The sequence below is a fragment of the Lepisma saccharinum genome, chromosome 1, assembly GCF_977018435.1.
Source record: "Lepisma saccharinum chromosome 1, izLepSacc3.1, whole genome shotgun sequence".
Classification (NCBI taxonomy): Eukaryota; Metazoa; Arthropoda; class Insecta; order Zygentoma; family Lepismatidae; genus Lepisma; species Lepisma saccharinum.
In genome coordinates this window covers 149,194,612-149,214,421 of record NC_139229.1, presented here as the reverse complement: position 1 = coordinate 149,214,421, position 19,810 = coordinate 149,194,612, and the positions used below count along the sequence as shown (strand labels likewise).

Sequence of the window (19,810 nt, the reverse complement as noted above, 5' to 3'; positions counted from 1 at the left end):
TCCTCCCCTGTCTCCACTCGTGAAGTTCGTCCATCTTATCAGCCAATTTTTCATCAGCAGCCCGAAAAAAAAAAAGCATAGGGAGAAGAAGATTTTACACCGCTTATTTTTCTCAGATGATTTCACAGGGCAAGCGAAATTGTGGTGTTATTTTAACTAAATCAATAAGCCTCGTGACTATCGTCGAAGGTAAATATAAATATTTTGTATAACACTTCTGTTGGTAAGTTGCGTAGATATTTTTTTTACTGTGTGTTATTTAATTACAGCCCCCACCCCAATTTTCGTTTTGTATTCATGGCAATGGTCGTGCCCAATGCTGCAACCCGTTCACCCAGCGAGGCGTCTCTGCTGACGAGTCTCCCGAACGCGGCATGCTCCAATTTTCTATCAGCATCGTGACGCGCATCTAAATTCGTATATGTGTTGTAAGCAATGTCGTGATCCTTGCATGCAGCATCCAGCAGATTTACCCCCTTGTCTCCTCTCTCCAGTCGCCGTTCGAGTTGGGTACCCGGTCCGCAGTATTGGTAACCTGGTAGGTGCATCTCGAAGGGTAGCTTGTTGATGATGTCGTTCACGAGACCCCGACCCTCGGCCACATTCCAGAATTTGGGAGGCAGGGTGTTGATGATTTTGATAAGGTAACCTATACCTTTGTTGTCGTTGACAATGAAGTTGCTAAGCTTGGTGCTAATCATGTCCATGATGCCCACCTTCTCGTTGTGGAAGTTGCGATTACCTGCATTCTCTTCGCCTGCGATAACCAGCAATCGATCTACAAGCTTCCTTACGTCGTCTACCCAAACAAACTCTTTAGGTAGGGTATTGTAGAGTTTGACACCGCTGCCAGTTTTAATTTGGTTCCATATTGGCTTGATGAGGTTCCTGTATTTTTCTCCACTGCTTGATTTTACGCGATTCTGTGTTGCATCGTTGTTTTGGTACAGGGCATCCGTTATGATTAAAATTTCTGTGTAACTTTGGTAATCCTCGTCTGTGTAATCTTTAGGTTGCTTTTTGGTGATAAGTTCCCACAGGCCCACAGTGCCAGGATACCTAGTCCAGCTGTTCTTCTCGCCCAAATTAATTTTCACGTCGTCACCTTCGAACGTAACTTTTGACTTTCCAATTTTCCATACCACACCCTCGTTAGGTTCCACAGAGGGGTACAATCCAAACACCTCGTCCTTTTCAAATTTCCCGGTGCTCAGGTAATCTCTCGCCAACGGACCTAATTCAACTACCTTGTCCGAAGAGGTACTGCCTAGAACCTGACGTCTCAGAGGTGCAGCTCCAAGTTCGAACGGGGTAGTGTGAATACTGGATATCGGTGTAGGCACAGTATAATTTCGAGCAGCAAGTGGCACGAGCTCGTTGATTAAATCTTTATTTTGCTCGGTAACATCTTTGATGTCTTTACCTAGTCCACTTATAGCATCAATAATAGGTTGGTCCTGTCGCTTTTTCTCTTCGTAAATTCCGCGATTCTCTGATTTCCAACCCCTGAAGCGTTTGGCCAGGTAGTCGCGCAGCTTCAAGTTGTCGTCTGCGAGTTTGCGTTTCATTATTTGTTATTTATAATACGTCAAGACGTTTCTTGTAACGTCGCAACGTTTAGAAAGTTGTTTATTTTGTTTCTGTATTTTCCGTCATTGGGTTTCCTCGTCATGTCTATCGTGGCGAATCCGAAATCATCTTGATTCCAGCATGAAGAGCAAAATTTGGAAAACTGATTGTAGTTCATGTCCCCGCCTACATAATCATCGTAAGCATGTTTTAAATTGGTGTGGTCTTGACGAAACAAGCAAATAAAATTAGCGTTGTCTCGGAGAAGCTGCTTGGGAATTTTAGAAAACGTCTGAGCAAGGTAGAAGCAGTCCATGCCTCTGTGCCGCCCCTGTGTAAAAAAATTGCGAATTTCGTTATGGTTCTCCAGGATGACATCGTCGAAGACCACCACCGAATTTTCATGGCAGCAATCTAGTGGCATTACTTCGGAGGCAAAAGTAGCTATGCTCAGCCCTTCGTACAGTTTTGTCAGCTGTTGATATTTTGCTTGCTCCAAACTTTTGGAAAAAACATACAAGTACCTGTTCTTCCAATCTAACCAGTCGGGAGCAAGAAGAAAATTATCAATAAGTAAAGTTGTTTTCCCACACCCTGAAGGTCCGACAATAAGGCAGCGAATGTTGTCCGGCAACAGTTCGCCGTTTTTCCTAGCCTGACGCTCCGGGGGAAAATCTGGCAGTCGCCTCACCACATCCCAAGCACCCGTTACACAATCACCTCGTTTGCGTCGATCCAACTTTTTTCCTCGAGTCCCAACCATTTCACCAACAGTTTGTCACCTTTTCTACGTAATACTTTTTCGATAAGATACGTATTGGGGTATTTTGTTTTAGAGAGTTCCTCCTCGTAGAATCGCCCTTTCAAAATTTCGTCGCGATTATCTTTTATTATATACGTGTGACGGTTACCGGGTAACAATCGAGCAACAGTGAAAAGTTCCGTACTCCAGTTTTTGGTAAAGCCTTTTTCAAACATGCGCTTAAATTTACTAATTCTTACTTGGTCTCCAATTTTGAATTTCGGTTTTTTGTTAGTGGGCCGGTACTTGGGGCAATAAACAGTAGAGATCAATTGTGCCTCATCAGACTTGCTGACATCGGCAGGCTTCATGCGTATCGTGCTATGCAAACTGTGATTATAGTCGTTTACGAGTTCCGGAAGCACATTGACCCACTTGTGGTTACCTTGAAGCGTGAATCGTTTCCACATGCGTGTTTTGAGAGTACGGTTAAAACGTTCCACTATGCTGGCTTTGATGTGACTGAAAGTCGAGTAATGTTGAATATTTTGCTTCTGAACAAACTGTTGAAATATCGAGTTGTAAAATTCCTTTCCGTTATCCGTTTGAAGAAATCGAGGTCGCCTGCCACTTTCATTGAAAATAGTTTTGAATGCTTCCATTACGCACACACCTGTTTTAGCCTTGAGGGGCAAAGCCCACGCAAATTTTGAAAATGTATCTATAACAGTAAGAAGATACTTGTATCCTTTGTTGATTTTATGTAAATTTTTTAGGTTGCCGCTACTCATTTCCACAAGGTCAGCCTGCCAAAGGTCATCCACGCCTTTGGTCACCACCGCCAGTCGTTTGTAGTTTCGTCGTGCAGGTTTATGCAGCTCGTTCACGATACCCTGCCTAGACATGGCGCGAAAATAAGAATATAGCCTGGATGGGATTTCTGGCTGCAGACAAAGCTGGGTTTTCTATATACAGCTTGTCACCTATTTCTATGTCGATAATTTGAGTGGCATCTTCGGCATAGGCAGTCTCGCGACTTTCGGGGTGTGTGAAATCGACCAGCTCAACTCCTCTTATTTTAGGCTCATCGCCAATGTTCGTCACGGTCATGATTGGGTAGTGGGTTGCGTGAGGCAAAGACCAGTAGGAAACCTTGACGAACTGAAGTGTGCCAGCGAGGAAAAATTGATGATAGGCTTTTGCAGGAGTCAACATGTAGAGTTTGTAACCTGGATTGAAAGGGGAGGAGAACTCTCTGTTTGGTATGCTGTACAGTTCGATGACAATCGTAGACTTGAGATTGTCGATGCTGGCATTTAGAGTGTTTACGTTGGTTCGAACCTCAGTCTCCACATCCTCCAATCTGCCATTCACCGATTCCAGGTGTTCCTCGATAGCATGAACAACAGTGTCGTAGTTTGGTTTGATCTTTACATCGACAATAAGGCTCTTGAATTTTTCATTTAAGTCATGTAGTTGGGTGCTGAAATTAGCTATAGTCGATTCCTGACTTGCCTCGATACTCCCAATTTGCTCTTTCACGCTGGCAATAATGTGTTGCAGGCTTTCTACAAGCGTCAACTTGGAGCTCTGTATTACAAGGTCATGGACCTGGGTTCTAATTTCCGCAAACAATTCATGCAGCTCGGTGATGTTCTGGTTGGTAGGTAAAGTCGCGACAGACCCCCGTATCGATTCAATTTCGGATTGGATGTTTTTGATGTCGTCGGATTTGAGTATTCGGTTGAGAGTTCTCTTCACGCTTTTCAGTTCCTGAGAGGTAGGCAGGGTGGCCACCGTGTTTTGGAGCGATTCCAAAGCTTTTTTCACCGCGTCCAACTCGGAGGCATCGGCAGCAGCACGTATGCCTTCTTGCAGTTGTGTTATGTCATCCTGGGTGGGGGTAGATTGCTGCAGGGTTTCCAACTTAGTCTGTATGTCGTCGATCAAGTGATGGAAATGAGACAACTCGGATTCTGCATTCAGATTTTCCAGTTTGGCGATTTGCTGTTGGACGTTGGCCAGTGTATCCCTGATGCCCGGCAGTTTGGTTTCCAGCTCATCGTGAACGTTCGCCAGATCATTTCTAATAACAGCAAGAGCATCCTCAATATGGGTTATGGTGCCTTGCAGTTTCCCGAAATCCTCGTAGGTCTCAAGTTGGAGTTTGATGTTGGCCACGCTACGGGCAATGGCGTTCAGTTCGCTGGACGACGGTAGATTGTTGATAAAATCCTCCAGCGTTTGGAGTTTAGTTTTTACTTCGTTGATGGCCGCATGCAAAGCATCCGTTTGAAGCTCAGCCTTGATGCTTTCCAACGTAGGGATTTCGAAAGATTGAAACTGTTCGCGCAATTTAGCAATACTAGCGTTCACGCGATCGTAGTCGTCTTGTGTTTTAATGCTCTGGATGATAGTTTGCAGTTCGGTCTGGATGTTGCTTGTTTGGTCCTGCAAGCGTTGTTTCAGCTGTTCAACGTCTGAGGTTTGCGTTTGTTGTAGCTTCAGAAGTTCGTTCTGCAGATTGCCCACACTCAATGCCAGCTTGTCGAGATTGTCTATCGATGCAAGGTCAGTGTATTTTTGCAGCAGCGATTTTAGCTCTGCATCAATCTTGAGTACAGGGTCCAGGCACTGAGACTGCAAGCTGGCTATCTCGGTCTGGAGGCTGGAGTTGAGCGTGGACTGTAGGGCCTGCAGGTCGCTTCGCAGCTTTTTAACCCTGACGTCGAGCATAAGAAGCTCGTCGCCATGGTCGTCGCGTTTCGTGTGGCCAAAAATATCGTTAGGCATTGTTATTTATTATAGGATAGCTAATTTTCATTTCTATGAAAAGAGGGATGAGTTTGTCATAGTCGTCCAAGAGCTCTATATACAGACGATCGCCAGCAGATACATCGTACGTAGTGGCACTGTTCATCCTATCGTGTTTGATGCGATAGATGTTCCTGCCAGAAGAAATTTTGGCCTCTCCTTTATTCTCGGGATTCATGTCAAACTGCAGTTTGCCGGAGATGGGGAACTGGTAATAATTCAAGTTGTTGTTGAATATGTAGAAAGTCTTGCCCACATCCTCGTCGTACTGGGTCAGAATGCTATTCAAGTGTATAATCAACAAACCGTTGAGTTTAGATAATAGGGAGGGCAACAGGTCCAAGCTCGCAGGTGGCGATGGTGCGCTTTGGGCGAATACCTCCATAGCCTGCTTCCTGAAGCCAAACAGGTTCATAGGCATTGTTATTTTATTTTATATTTAGCGATTTGTTTCGAGCCTCAAATAATGATTCGAGCGTCAAATAATAATTCGAGCCTCAAATAATAATTCGAGCCTCGTCAGTCCTGCCACTATTTGTAGGTTAGCTTAGCCAGTGAAAGATATAGTGGAATCTTCGGATGGGTTGGCAAAAACCCCCTCAAACCAATAGAGTTGCCAAATGTAACAAGGGGCAATAGGTCCCCCTCATAAAAAGCTACAGAGTGTTGCCCTGTGCCCTCTGTACATCAAAAGCTACGACGAGTCTCAAATGAGCCTCAAAAAATTCAGAACTATGTACGCTAAGGCTAGTGGGGTTAACACCCAAAAAGCTACTCCTTGCCCGATGTACACACACACAAAAAAAACTAAAAAATTATACACCGTGAAAAGCTACGCCGAGAAACACTGGGGTTAACACCCAAAAAGCTACGCCGAGTTGGTAACACTGCTTGTGTGAGGTTGCCAACTCCCCCCCAAAAAGCTTCAAAATATCAGTTGGTGAAATTTTCGTGGGGTGAGTTGGCAACACTGAGCCCCAAATGATGATTCGAGCCCCAAATGAGGACTGTGAACTCTCTAAATACTACTACTTACAGAAAACATGATATTCTGTTTTCCGTTGCGACATGTTGAATTTCCGAACCATTAAAGATCATGTAATTTGTGCGCATATAGGATTTATGTTTATTTGGTTGTTCATATAGTCGTACAGGACTGGTAAACGAGAGAATCTGCGTTAGTCACGATGCGCATGCGCTAACTGGAACGCAAGAGTGCATGCGCTAACTGGATGAGTCCATTGGCAAAATGGGGTTGAAGACTGCAAGTGGAGCGCAGACGGGGAAGAAAGTTGAGACAATCCTGAGTAGGACAATGGAGGAACTAGGTGGAATGAGAAAAAATGGAAAATAGAAACCAATACATGAATGTACAGAGGAGAGCTTGTGAGAATTAGGGATGAAGGAACTGAGTACAAGGCGAAACAGGAGAAGAACAGCGAAAAGAGCATGAAATTGCACAGGAGGGCTTGTGGAAAGGCAGTTGTTGGCAAGGCAAAGACAGAAAGGTGCGGAAAACATGGTGCACTGTCACTCAAGTAGCATGCGACACAACTCATTGGACCTTTTACACTGTTAGGTTGGTTCGTTTTTAACGGTATGAAATCGGGCCCAAGGGAAAACATACGAGAATCAGGAATATAGGATAAAGGGACAAAGTTGAAGGTCTAGAGGGTACTGTAAGTGAGCGCCTAGGGGGAAAATTATGATATAACCGGTGACAGGTGGAACAGAAGACCAGGAGAGGACAACGGGATTTGAAAAATGGGAAACTGCAAATATGAAATTAAAGGAAATAGGAAAATGGAGAGTGACGAAACAAAGTGCTAAGACCATCAGGGAAATTTCACGAAAAACATGACGGGAAAGAAAACCTTGGGATAGAGAAGAGTGGATGTATGTGCTTGTAAAGAGAAAGAGAGAAGATGGAGAGAAAGAGAGAAATCGAAAAAGAGAGCGAAAGAAAGAGGAAGAGAGAAAAAGGGAACAATGGACTGGAAATGAAAAAAAAAACGAAAACATGAATAGATTAGCATAGACTTTCAGTGAGAAGATGAGATTTTCATAAACATCAAAATAGATTTCGTGCACAACAAAACACTACCTCAACAGTGTATACGTGCGAAGTCCTGTGATATTACTGGGTCTCTCGATATTGATTACTGTCTTACGCTGGAACGGACGAACCAATTGAGACAATTCGAAAGTCGAGCAGTATCTGATATAGAGCTTGCTGAAACGAACAGACGGACAAAACACGATCGGCACATAAGATTACTTTTCCCGATTCAATACCAATGGGCATCGTAGAAACGAACAAAAGAGGAAAGGGACGAAGAAGATAGATAGAAAAAAGTGGTTGAAACGAAAACAGAGAGGAAGGGAAAAGCGGGCAATTCAGCGCGGTGGAAGGAGCTTGTGTGGTGAAGTAATCCACTCAGGGTACCGAAGCGTTCACAGCCGGAAAAGTGCGGAGAGGTGGATTGGAAGCAGGAAAACATTCTTCAGGCGAGCAGGAAGACATTGCAGAGAGGGTCGAATTATCCTCACACGGCGAGGGAATTACCAGCCTCTCCATTCTCTGCGCGGGAGGAAAAAAGAGAAGCTGATGAAATCATCCCGGCATCCTCCGCGATGGAAGTCCGAAACGTTCGGTTTTACCGCCCTCGCGGACCGATCACCGAAACGAAACATGTGTTTCGAATGAGAGGGTGTTTGCAACGTTTTCCCGGATTAAGAAGTGGTTTTCATTTGCTTTCTCTGTCCCCGCTGCGCAGTTCGGTCAGAGTCCAGGCTTGATTACTAAAAGCGGTACACTGCCACTACATTCAGGGGTTTTGCCACTAAGCGGCTGCTGTTTCAATGATGTGGTCACTCCGTAGAAAGGAGGTGTGCGGGTACATTATGAACTCTTGCGACTGGGTAGTTGATAAGACAAAACTCAAGTCAAACAAATATGCTATCTCCACTTTTATGCACAGATAGGCTAATGGGGACTGGCCCTACAGCTTAAAGTGGTATTCGAACCACTATGTGCCTCCACCGAGTATCGAACCAGGGATCCCTTGATTATAAAGCGACGACGTTACCACTACGTCATCGGGAATGTAATTTGATAGCATATATTAAGAAAGCTTAATGATAAATAAAGCATACATTATTCAATTTTTATCAACAAATTTTTAAACAAATGAAATATGTATCAGGGTTGCATGCACCTTAATTTTTCTACAATAAGTTCATAAAAATTGTGAATGTCAATATTGGACAGTCACAACACACACATGCGCGTGTATTTTTTTTCTAAGTTGGTTTTCGGTCTCCTTATCCTAATGGCGATTACCTGAAATTGAAGAAAGAAGAAGAAACACTCGTGTCACAAACTCGAATCTGAGGCAATCCCTAGCGAGATCGCGAGTTCAGCACTCAATGTTCTCGGTCATCCAGGTGATTGTATTGTATCTGTAGGCTATTTGTGCACATACCCTACATGCAGAGATTTATTTTCTGACGATATGTGCCGGTATGCAGGGGCGGCTGAAGGGCCGGGCGCCGCCCTTGATGGGGCGCCAAAAACTTAATTTTCAATATATTAGCGTGGTTATTTGTTTTAGAAAGAGTGGAAGGACATAAATTGTTGGATGATTGAAAGCAAAGATATAATACACTGCTGGACACTTGATATTTTGTGATAACGCATAAATTCTGATTCGAAGGCTAACTAAATGTTGCAGAAATTATTGGAAATAAGAAAACCTGAATAATAATAAACGGAAAAAGTATGGAAAATGTTCAATTCAATAACATACTTAACTGAGAGCGTAATTCATAAGTAATTGCAATTCAGATGTCAAATATTAAGGTGTACGGTTTGTTTTGTCCAGCAGTATAGAAAAATGTAGAAAAATTAAAGCGATGTACAAAAGGTAGATAATAGATGAAAAGGAAAATGTAAGTGGTTTTCTTCATTCAACAAGTTCAAGCCCATAGTCAATTGTTAGGCACCCATGAACAAGTATTCAACAAAGTACAAATTTAGGGACTCCTGAAGCACAGCTCAATATAGCTTTTGTCTTCATTGCTGCTACCATCATTCCAAGCAGGGAATTTTTAAAATTCATTGCTGCACAACATAAAACATACATTGCAAAATCATGTAGCAATTTTAGATAATATATTACTGTTATTTTGATATCATTAGGCATTCTTATTTAAAACCGTAAATATGTAATATGGTTACGGTTCTTATCTGGATTGATTGATTGATTGGGTGTTTTAAGTCCACTTTATGCACAGTAAGGCTAATCGGGACTGGACTTACAGTTTGAAGTGGGATCCGAGCCACTTGTGCCTCCACCGGTTACCGAACCCGGCACCCCTTGATTACAAGACGACGACGCTACAACTGCGCCATCGGAGAGGCCCTTTTTATCTGGAGTGGAAAGTAGAGGGCCGCCAAGAATCCACTTTGCCCGGGTGAAAACTTTAACTTGAGTCGCCCCTGGGTATGCGAATCATTGTTGTTAACAAAATGAATTTAAGCATGGGCGGAATTACAATAATTTATGATGTATCAAAATATCTATACACAAAGAGAGATACAGAAAGAGAGAGAGAGAGAGAGGGGGGGGGGGGTGATGCTACAGAGACATATCTCGTCTAGGACTCATCTCTAGATCTGATTCAGTACAGGTTTCCACGGCAACCAGTAGCAACATCTTAACTCTCAACCTGATTGAGTATATAATCTCTACGGCGGCAACAACACTTATCTCTCTGGTTGCGAACTCGTGAGGAAATTGTGGCGATGAATCTCAGGTTTAGTACAGCGACTGCCGCGTTAAGCCAGAATATACAACAGTGTGCGCCAACCCAGCCTAACAAATCGTTTAACCCTCTAACTCCGGACACCCAGAGCAAGCAACATCCCATGGCATTGACCGTACATCTAGCTCGTTGACAACTTCATCCATTGTTGACCGCGTATGGAATCGGTTATTGGAATTCCATGTTTGTGAGTGCGCGTGATTGTTGACTGTGCACTTCAGTGTAAACTAACAATGTCTGGACAGCTGCCTCTTGCCGGTTTGCAGAGCCGTCCGCGTGTTTGGTCACCGCCTGCTGCAGGATGCAGTCCCGATAACTGCACCCGCCTGTTGACACAGCGCTTCATCATCCGCGAAGGGGACAAATGACAATCAAATTTTCACTAAATCTTGCAACGAGGTACCTGCGTGATGGTTGCCAGGCACCAGACCGTATTTCAGTTTTCAGGTTGGATTCTGCTCATGGGCCAATTGGCAATTTATACCGGGACCTGTGCGGTCGGCAGGGATTTTGGCTTCAGTAAACTCAAAGTTGGACGAATCTATCTATCTATCTCTCTCTCTCTCTCTCTCTCTCTCTCTCTCTCTCTCTCTCTCTCTCTTATATATAAGTATATAAAATCTGCTTTTTTTCTCTATCTAGCTCTTTCGCTCCTTCTGTTATTCTGTTCCTTACTTACTCTCTTACTTTCTTCATCTCTCTTTCCGCATCTCTTTCTCTTTTTACTCTATCTACCTCTTTCTTTCCCTTACGCTCTCTCTCTCTCCCATTTTATCTTTATTTATTTTCCTCTTTATCAAGCTCTTTATTTCTTCCTCTGTTATTCTGTTTCTTACAGTCTTACTATCTCATCTTTCTTTGTTCCTTTCCTCTTGTATCCTAGCTCAACTTTTCTTTCCATATTTCTCTGCCTTTCTTTCTACATCAGTCCCTCTCTTCGTCTGTTTATATATTTGTGCCATGTTCCCCCGTTTCTCCCTCTCCCTCCCTTCCCTTCTGTGATTCTTGCTATGCTATTAGTGATTCTGAAAGTTTTTCATGTTCTCTATTTGATTGAACAGAAGCTTGGGTTAAGGCCATTTCACGGTCGGCTAGAGCCAACGTTCGTCCATGACAGGGATGGGATTTTATGAGACATACGAGGCAATGCGGAAAAAAGACTTAATAATACCATTCAAGGATTAGTTCCCATTGACAAATCAATAAAAATATTGGAATTTCAGTACAGACAGTCGCGATGCTAAAACAACAGAAATTGAGACTAGGTTAGAAAGATTAGGGGCCAGTAAATTGTACAATACTACAACATACTACAGCATGGCGCACGAAAAAGTAGACCGTCAGTAGCATATGCTGCTGACCCGAGCTGCTTTTTCATGCGCCACCCGGTACTAACGTGCTGCAAGAACCGGAAGTCGAATGGGCACAATAGGTTTACTTTGGGTTCAATTTAATTACTCAGACAGGCTAATCGGGACTTTACCTACAATTTAAAGTGGAACCAATGTTTGGTGTGGCTCCAACGAGAATAGAACCCGGAATTGGACGTCGACACGAAAGGAGTAGACAAACCACAGTTCGACAAGAAATCGAGGTTTTAAAAGGACTGGACCAGCAGCATTTTCACCAGAATCTATTCGAACAGAAGGCTTTCCAGAGAAATCCTTTGTGTGGTTTCTGGACAATGGATAGAAAGGACCACATCGCGCTTTCCATCAACAGAGTGATTCGAGATACATACCAAAACGACTCACGCACTGTACCTCGGATATAAATAAGTGGTCGTGTAGGCCTCATGATTTCCATGCTACGATTTCCATGATTACTGAGGAGCGGAGCTTTAGGCACTAAAAGCCTATAAAATACGCAAATAGGCACCCAAAATGATGAAAATAGACTGCACCAAATTAGGCGGTGAACATGAACTTCTTAATTTTCTTGATGAATTGCACTCTTACTGGCATTAATTTTTTGTATCCTGTTGTAAATTTTACTTTTTGGTTCGATTTTCTGTCAATTTTGGTTATCGTGACGATGATGATAAACGGCAATGAAGTAAGTGAAAGTAACAAAAATAGGAATAAGTACAAAAAAATACAAGAATGGCATTTTAGGCAAAATTATGGACAAATCGACACAAATCTTAAAACAGGCATTTATGGTCACTACGAAACGGTTTAACTGTAACGCTACTGAAAATATAATACATAATAATAATAAATATTATTATTATCAGGCTCGAGAAAACATGAACAGAATTTAAAACAAGGAATGAAAATAGAGGCAAATCCGTAAAAAAATCTGCACCCTAAAGACGGACACACTCCATGCCAAGACAATAATTACGAAGACCTATGTCGGTTAATCTTCTGAAACGACACGAAGATACGCGGAAAACAAAAACTTAAAGAGAACTGTGTATGGTTTAGAAATTCTTGTTTAGTAAATGCAATGCATTGATGATGTTCTGAATATTAAAAAGTTTGATGTGGTGATGGGTGCGTGAACTGGAGACAAGCTTATTTAACTCCCCGAAATAAAATATCATGCATCATCAACTTTAAGCAGAGCAGAAATGTAATTGGAAATTGAAGGGCACATTTTTTATTTGCATTTAAACAACCCACTACAAAATACTGTCAACATTATGATGCCTAAATATTTGTCTTTCAAAGGGAAAAAAATGAGAGACCAATTCAGTGCCAAAGTAGCAGTATTTACTTACCCCTGGTAGCAAGAAATAAATACATGAAAACATATTTAAACAGATATATGCGCACACAAGGGCATACACATATTACATACCTCATCTTTCCCTTTCACTAGGCACATCTTGACATCATCTTCTGGAGAGTACCACTGCAGCCTCTGAAATGGAGAGAAAATGATTACCATCACACACGCACTTACGAGGTGTATATGGGTAAAGTCGCGAATAAATTGTTAAAAACATGCACACAGAGATTTTTATCGAAATGCGTGAAGAGAGCAAAGATGGAATATATACAAGCGAAACCAAAGAGCACTTTCTGTGTTTGGCAACTTTCGGAGGACAACACACGGTCCTACATAATTGTCCTGGCGGTGTGTTCATGCGCCAGAGCCTACGAGAGAGGAAGGGTTACAGTCAAAAGATCACCTTTTACACCCCAGGAGACTTCATAGCACATGGGGAAACACATATATTCACAACTTACTTAACTTACTATTACATCGCGGAGATTAGGACTCGTGCCTTATATTATACTCAACGTTAACACTACTCTTTATCTACATTACATCGCAATAATTTATATACAAAAAAGAACACACAATATACAGGGTGATTCTAAAGGTATAGTACAAACGAAAACCACAGACACCTCCCATGAAATAGAGACGAAAGTTCCCCTTCCACTTTGCCGAGAGATGCCTCCGTGAGGAGCTAGACAACGCCGAAAACGTGTGAAAATGAACTTCACACCGCTGTACAGCCAGTACCAGTGAAGATAGAAAGGCGGAACAAATGAAGTCAAAAGGAACACCAAAGTCGCCCATCCGAAAATCACCAGGCGGCAGCTGCGCAGCGCATGCGCATGGGGTTCCACAAAGGAAATAGGAGTGTCCCGCAAGACAAGTGAAGGGAAAGGGTAGCGATTGACAACGGTAGGGACAAAAGAAGCAATGAAGCATGAAGTAAAAATTGCACAGCGGCAACGTCGAGAAAAGTAGTGCGGAGTTGCAGAACCACGGGAGGACGACGTAGGACGAAGAAACACACCGAGAATGCAAGGAAAGTGGTCCGTGACACTCGACAGGCAACAGACGCGTACATGGTTCAGCCATGGTGTTTGTTTCCCGCTGTGCAATTGTTACTTCATGCTTCATTGCTTCTTTGTCCCTACCGTTGTCAATCGCTACCCTTTCCCTTCACTTGTCTTGCGGGACACTCCTATTTCCTTTGTGGAACCTCATGCGCATGCGCTGCGAAGCTGCCGCCTGGTGATTTTCGGATGGGCGACTTTGGTGTTCCTTTTGACTTCATTTGTTCCGCCTTTCCATCTTCACTGGTACTGGCTGTACAGCGGTGTGAAGTTCATTTTCACACGTTTTCGGCGTTGTCTACCTCCTCACGGAGGCATCTCTCGGCAAAGTGGAAGGGGAACTTTCGTCTCTATTTCATGGGAGGTATCTGTGGTTTTCGTTTGTACTATACCTTTAGAATCACCCTGTATAGTATATACACATGCATATGCCAGCTCGGTGGCAGAGTGAGTTAAGAGATAGACTTTCGATCTCGCCACCGAAGTTGACGTATTCGTGTCCTAGCCTGGACATGACTCTTCTTTGTGAATATTCATATAAATCTCATCCAATGGTCGAGACTAGCCTAAAGTGGGAGAAAAATTCACGGTAAATAACGAAAATTGAATAAACACACAAAACACATATATAAAAGTATATATAAACTATACAGTGTGTGTATAAACCAGTGATGTGCCGTAGACTATAAGTTTACGTCTACATGCGTTGTCTACACGTAATCTACGCGCAGATTACATTGGGTTGTAGTTTACATAGACAATCTAAAGTGCATTTAAATTAATTTTCAAGGGTTTCATGAAAGGAAAGTGACATTTTCAACTGTATTGGTTCCTAACGAAATGGAAAGAATTCTATTTATAACAAAATGTATCTTCTATTATAAACTATAGAGGAAGATAAATAGTATGCAAAAAACAAAAACAGATGGCAGTCGTGAGAAGAGTTCCCTTTTTCCCATAAAACACTAGAATATTTCCTATATTAGGTTTCTTCCTGGGTGAGAAATTGTTCGACTTTGGAAGAAAGAGTATGAAAAGTTCTCTTCACACATCAGCAACTGATACGCAGTATAATTTTCTTTTAATTCCACGGCGCCCTTTGCTGAATTATCACCTTTCGCCATGTTGTTTACATAGATTACGTAATCTACGTGTATAAAATAGTCTACGTGTAGAATGTAGACTATCATTGTTTACGCGTAGACGCACATCACTGCTATAAACGTATAAATATATAATCAGAACATAGCAAATATTTTTCATTGTTGTTGAATATGCATTTTATTTATTCATCAATAAACTGAAATCAAGAACATAAGAATAAGATCATTTCAAAAAGCATATTCTTAATTTTCTCTTTAAAAACCTACCTATTAAATATACCTATATTTTCTTATTGCACATGAGTATCGAGCCAGATTTGTGAAATTTCATTGTTAAAATATTGAAAAGAAAGCAACTTCTCAGTGAGGTGCAAAGGATCTTCTGTAGACAATGTACAGAAAGACTAATTTTCGATACCTAGGTCTTTCATTCTAATCGAACCTAATTTATTATTCTCTAGAGTCTAGACATTTCGTGAAACAAGCACCAGTGCTGTTACCCAGTCACGTCTCGAAAAATGACGGTATAAATTTCAGTTACCGTCCTACTACCACAAAAAAGGCCCGTTTTAAAATATTAACGGCTATTACATAGTTAATATAATTTTAATGGCTCAGTTTTAAAAAAATATATGTATCTATGCTACACGAAAGTATAATTTAGCTATGATCATTATGCATTATAAAATATTCAAATTTCAATAAAAAAGGGTTGTTCCATTGACATATTAATCTGAGACTTCAAACCATGAATTTTTCTTGGATTTTTTTTTTAAAAAAATGTGCAAATATAAAGTAATGCAGAGCGAACAATAATTCTGATACTTTTTCAAAATTCTTCCTCGAGGAACAAAATTTCATTTCTTGTCAATACAGGGTCCGTTTTTTTACAAATCGCATCCGAACTGAAGAACAGGTCCTCTTTAGTCACCTTAAAGCAATTCCTGTGTACAGGAAACCCAAACACGAGCGCCATCTCGCGCCCCTTCCATTCCCCTATCTTCGAAGATTGGGAGCAGGAACTCCGTAGATTTGCTGCTTGCAACATCACACCGGAAATTGGATCCTCCTTCGCGAAACGGCTCCTGGAGGACGCCACGAGCTTTATCGGAACTGTTTCGCCCCGGTTCCGGTTAATTACAATCTTGTCTGAATTCGGCAGCGGCAGCCCGGATTTCAGCACGAAGTGTCGCCTTGTTTCTGCGTCATCATTTATCAAGAGCGTTCGCACTTCTCCACGTGGTCTCAAAGGCTGTCGACGAGGAATTTACACGGAAGAAAAATGTTCCTGCAAACTTAGAATGTAAGCGGCGAGGCTGAGGCTCGCACGTGGATGACTGGTGTACACGGTGATCGCAAATTGTCCTAAATATTTTATCCGGAGGAAGGAATTTTCAGATTTCTTACCAAGTGTAGCCGAATGATGTGATCGGTCCTGGGTAAGCGTGCTCGGAGCGGTTGGAGAGGGAGAGGGGTATCATGATGTTCACTGCGTCATATGATTTTTTTTTTAAAGGAGGGGGCAAAAACACTTCATCATTGAAAACATAATAACTGATTTTAAAATATACTTATCTTCATACAAAACTGACTATGAGAATTAGTTGACGATTAACGAAATGAAGATACACACAAATAAAATATCCATACGTCACTGCAATTATCGCACTATTCAGGCACAGATTATAATGATTTGGCCCTCAATTTTTGAGTCCAAAAAAGCAGTATTGTAAGTAGTCATCCACTAGCGTTGTTTGCCACACAAAAAAATACGTAGAAATATTCGTATCATGCCCATCACGGATTCAAATCAAGAATTTCAAACGCGAACTACACAGTGATCATTACATCTTTGTAAAGTTTAAAGATGCCAGGCTTCCCTCATGGAGTAGTGATAACCTTGTCACCTTGTAATCGAGTAGTCCATGGTTCGATACCCGGCGGAGGCAAATTACACAAAGATTAGGATCCACTTTAAACTGAAGGTTTAGCCTATCTGTGCATAAAGTGGACTTGAAGCAAAAATTCAAAACAATTTAGAGATGCCAGGATATTCCGTTATAATTATAATTAAATATGAAGTTTACACTGTTACGTTAATAAATTTGCCTAAAATATCACTGTAAACCTCATTCATACTCATATGCCACTTACAATTCAGAGAATCAATGTTTGGGTGGGGTACGTACTACGTACGTGAGTATTTTCAGTACGAATTAGCATCGTGAACTTTTGTCTGCCACCAATTCATGCGTGAATAATTTAGCATACAGGAGGGGTGATGTGTTAACTTTGGAGGGGGATGCGTCAGCAGCTACAGGGGTTGAAAAAAAAAAACCTAGCGCTACGGTCTAGAAAACAGCGGCGATGGGACTATGGAAAACAAACTTTAAAGCCCTTTCTGGAAGATCGTAGTGTGTTTGGAAAGAATAAGGAACGAGAACGTGTAAACGTCAGCACGACTCGAAAAGCAGTTGTGCGAGGGTAAGATGTGGTAAGGGTGTTGAAGCAGGGAGGTAATGCAAGAGGAGTGTTTAGCGAGAGAACAGCCTGAGATTGAAGAGAGTGAACATTGGCAGAGTTGCTGCCAACGAGAAGACCCCTTCCGAAATGTAGCTAAATTTCATACCAATCAGAATTCTGAGCCTCTCAATTTACCGAACTGGGGTAGTAACATGGAAATAAATGGTCTCTCCCTCGTTCATCCTATTTTCCTGGATGGCCCATTGATGCAGACATTACTAATATCTAGGAATGTCCTTCCTAGAAAGAAAACTATTCAGGACAAAGTGCACAATATTGCCCCGTCGTCCGGGATTCAATGAACGCAATCAGATGGTGCCACGTTGAAGTTGAAGTTTCCAGGAATATTATTATTAAAATTTTAACAGTTTGATGCAGTTAATCTCTGATATATGAGCTTATTTACACTTATTATCCTCGCATAGCCATAATCTGAGATAACACACTAGAATTGAAACGACACGAGAAATTCCCTAACGCCCGCACACAAAAAAGTGAGTGTCGTGGCATTGGGGAATGTTTCTTGGTACTTCGATTGTTCTTAATAGACTGATTGTATGGGTATTGGACGTTTGTGGAAGTAAAATACAAGAAGAGAAATTTGACCTATGGTTCCATCGCTTTCTACCTACGTAGACTGGAGCCCATTACTTCTGCTTTTCCAGTAGCTCTCCAATTATTTTCACGATGCTTTGTCAACATCCCAGATTTTGGCTTCCACAGAGGAACCGAAACCGGGACAGCTCTCAACCAAAACTCTAACCATTCAGCTCCACGATAAAGTCGGTGATTAAAAGCATAAAATTATAACAAGAAAACACAAGCAAGCATTTGCGCTGTAATCAATCACTGCCTTAAATAAAGGAACCCTCAGTAAGAACCATTCACCACTGTAAACGGACTCTTCGAACATTTGACGGGCAGTTAAATCCCAATTGACTGCCACACATATTACGCTGATTTCTGAGGCGTGGGGGTGGAGGTGGGGGCTAGAATGATCAATAGATTTTTTTTTAAAGTGAATGATGCAAGAGCGTTGTCAACTGCTACTCAATTTTTCTGCCGTCGATGGCGAGCAATCAGGGAATCAAATCGAATCACAAGGAAATGAAATTCATCACCCAGAAAAATTCAATCGTGTGCCTCCATCTACTGGGCGACGTTCCAAACTGCTGCTTTATCTACATGTCGCAGGGCTTTAACCCTATGCTCGGGGAACTGGATTTGCTACTAAGGCGTCATTTTGAACCCTGAACTAAGATAACAGTTACTTTACGACTTGCTGATTGATTATCCACTTCTTCGAGATATTATCAACTCATAAATAAAGTACAAAATATTTTCTTGCTAAAAACAGATGTATAGCACAGAGTATCTAAACTTGTTATTTAGGAGATGGAAATATTAATCCTACATAATCAAGACACTGAGAACCGGCCCCCGTGGCAGAGAGGTGAGCACATCGCGCTACGACGCTAAGGGTTCCCGGGTTCGAATCCTGGCCTGGGCATGTCAATTCATCAATTTCATCATATCATCACTCATCCTCATCTTCGCAAATTAGCCAGAAGTGGCACAAGAATCTAAGTAAAATAAAGCAATTCAATCAAGACACTGAGGCGGGAATACGTATTCATTTTAAATATAAGAACTAACATAATATATAACAATTGGGTGATTGGGTTTTAAAATTACGGGTACGTCAGCAGTTTTGTGGGATTTGTCACGAGATCAGCAATAAAAAACAAATAAGCATCTCAAGACAAGTCTAAAAAACCGACGATAAAAGCTGAAACGGAATACTGACGCATCCTACAAAGGATTATTTTGCCTGTTGGTCCTGGGGTCAGAACTTGCACTAAGGAGGGCGACGGTGCCAGAAAAAAAAATAATGGGTAGGCAAATAACAAATATTTTCTGAGTGGGAGTAGTCACATTTAATATACCCCAAAAGGCGTATTTGTGAGAAAAGGACATTTCATAGATGCAATATTTTCTTGTTTTCTGTTTGGCGGAATGGTCGACTGGCCTTGGAAACCTTTACCTCATCTCTGGCGCCGCTACTAATTAAGGAAGAGGGTTACAGTTTCCTTCTCGGTGTTGAAGGAAGCTAGAATCGTAAATGGTTGGACGTATTACTGTCTTAAGTACACTCTGAACATACTACTTGGTGTAACTGTACAAAGAAGAACTGCTATTTACGAAAAATGCCAAAAAATTACTTTGATTAGAGAAAGCTTCAAGTTGAAGTGCTTGCGTTTTCATTCTCCGGAAAACTAATCTGTTTCAAATATATTGTATCTAGCTTCACCTGCATAACATTGAACTCGCTTTTCTCCTTTTCTTTCTAATACTCGCAAGAATTTTAAAAGAGTGCTACAGCCCGCCTGCGTTAGTCGCGACCATTAACCCAAGTGCGCATGCTCTAG

General features: G+C 41.8%; 1 protein-coding gene across 1 annotated transcript in view; it reads right to left on the bottom strand.

Moving 5' to 3' along the window:
• The window catches only part of Sema1a (semaphorin 1a), a 778,340-nt gene that overhangs the window by 166,479 nt on the left and 592,051 nt on the right, over nt 1-19,810 (bottom strand). The window contains exon 5 of the mRNA XM_083140358.1: nt 12,758-12,820. Coding sequence (XP_082996484.1) covers nt 12,758-12,820 — 63 coding nt within the window. The remainder of the gene's footprint in view (nt 1-12,757; nt 12,821-19,810) is intronic.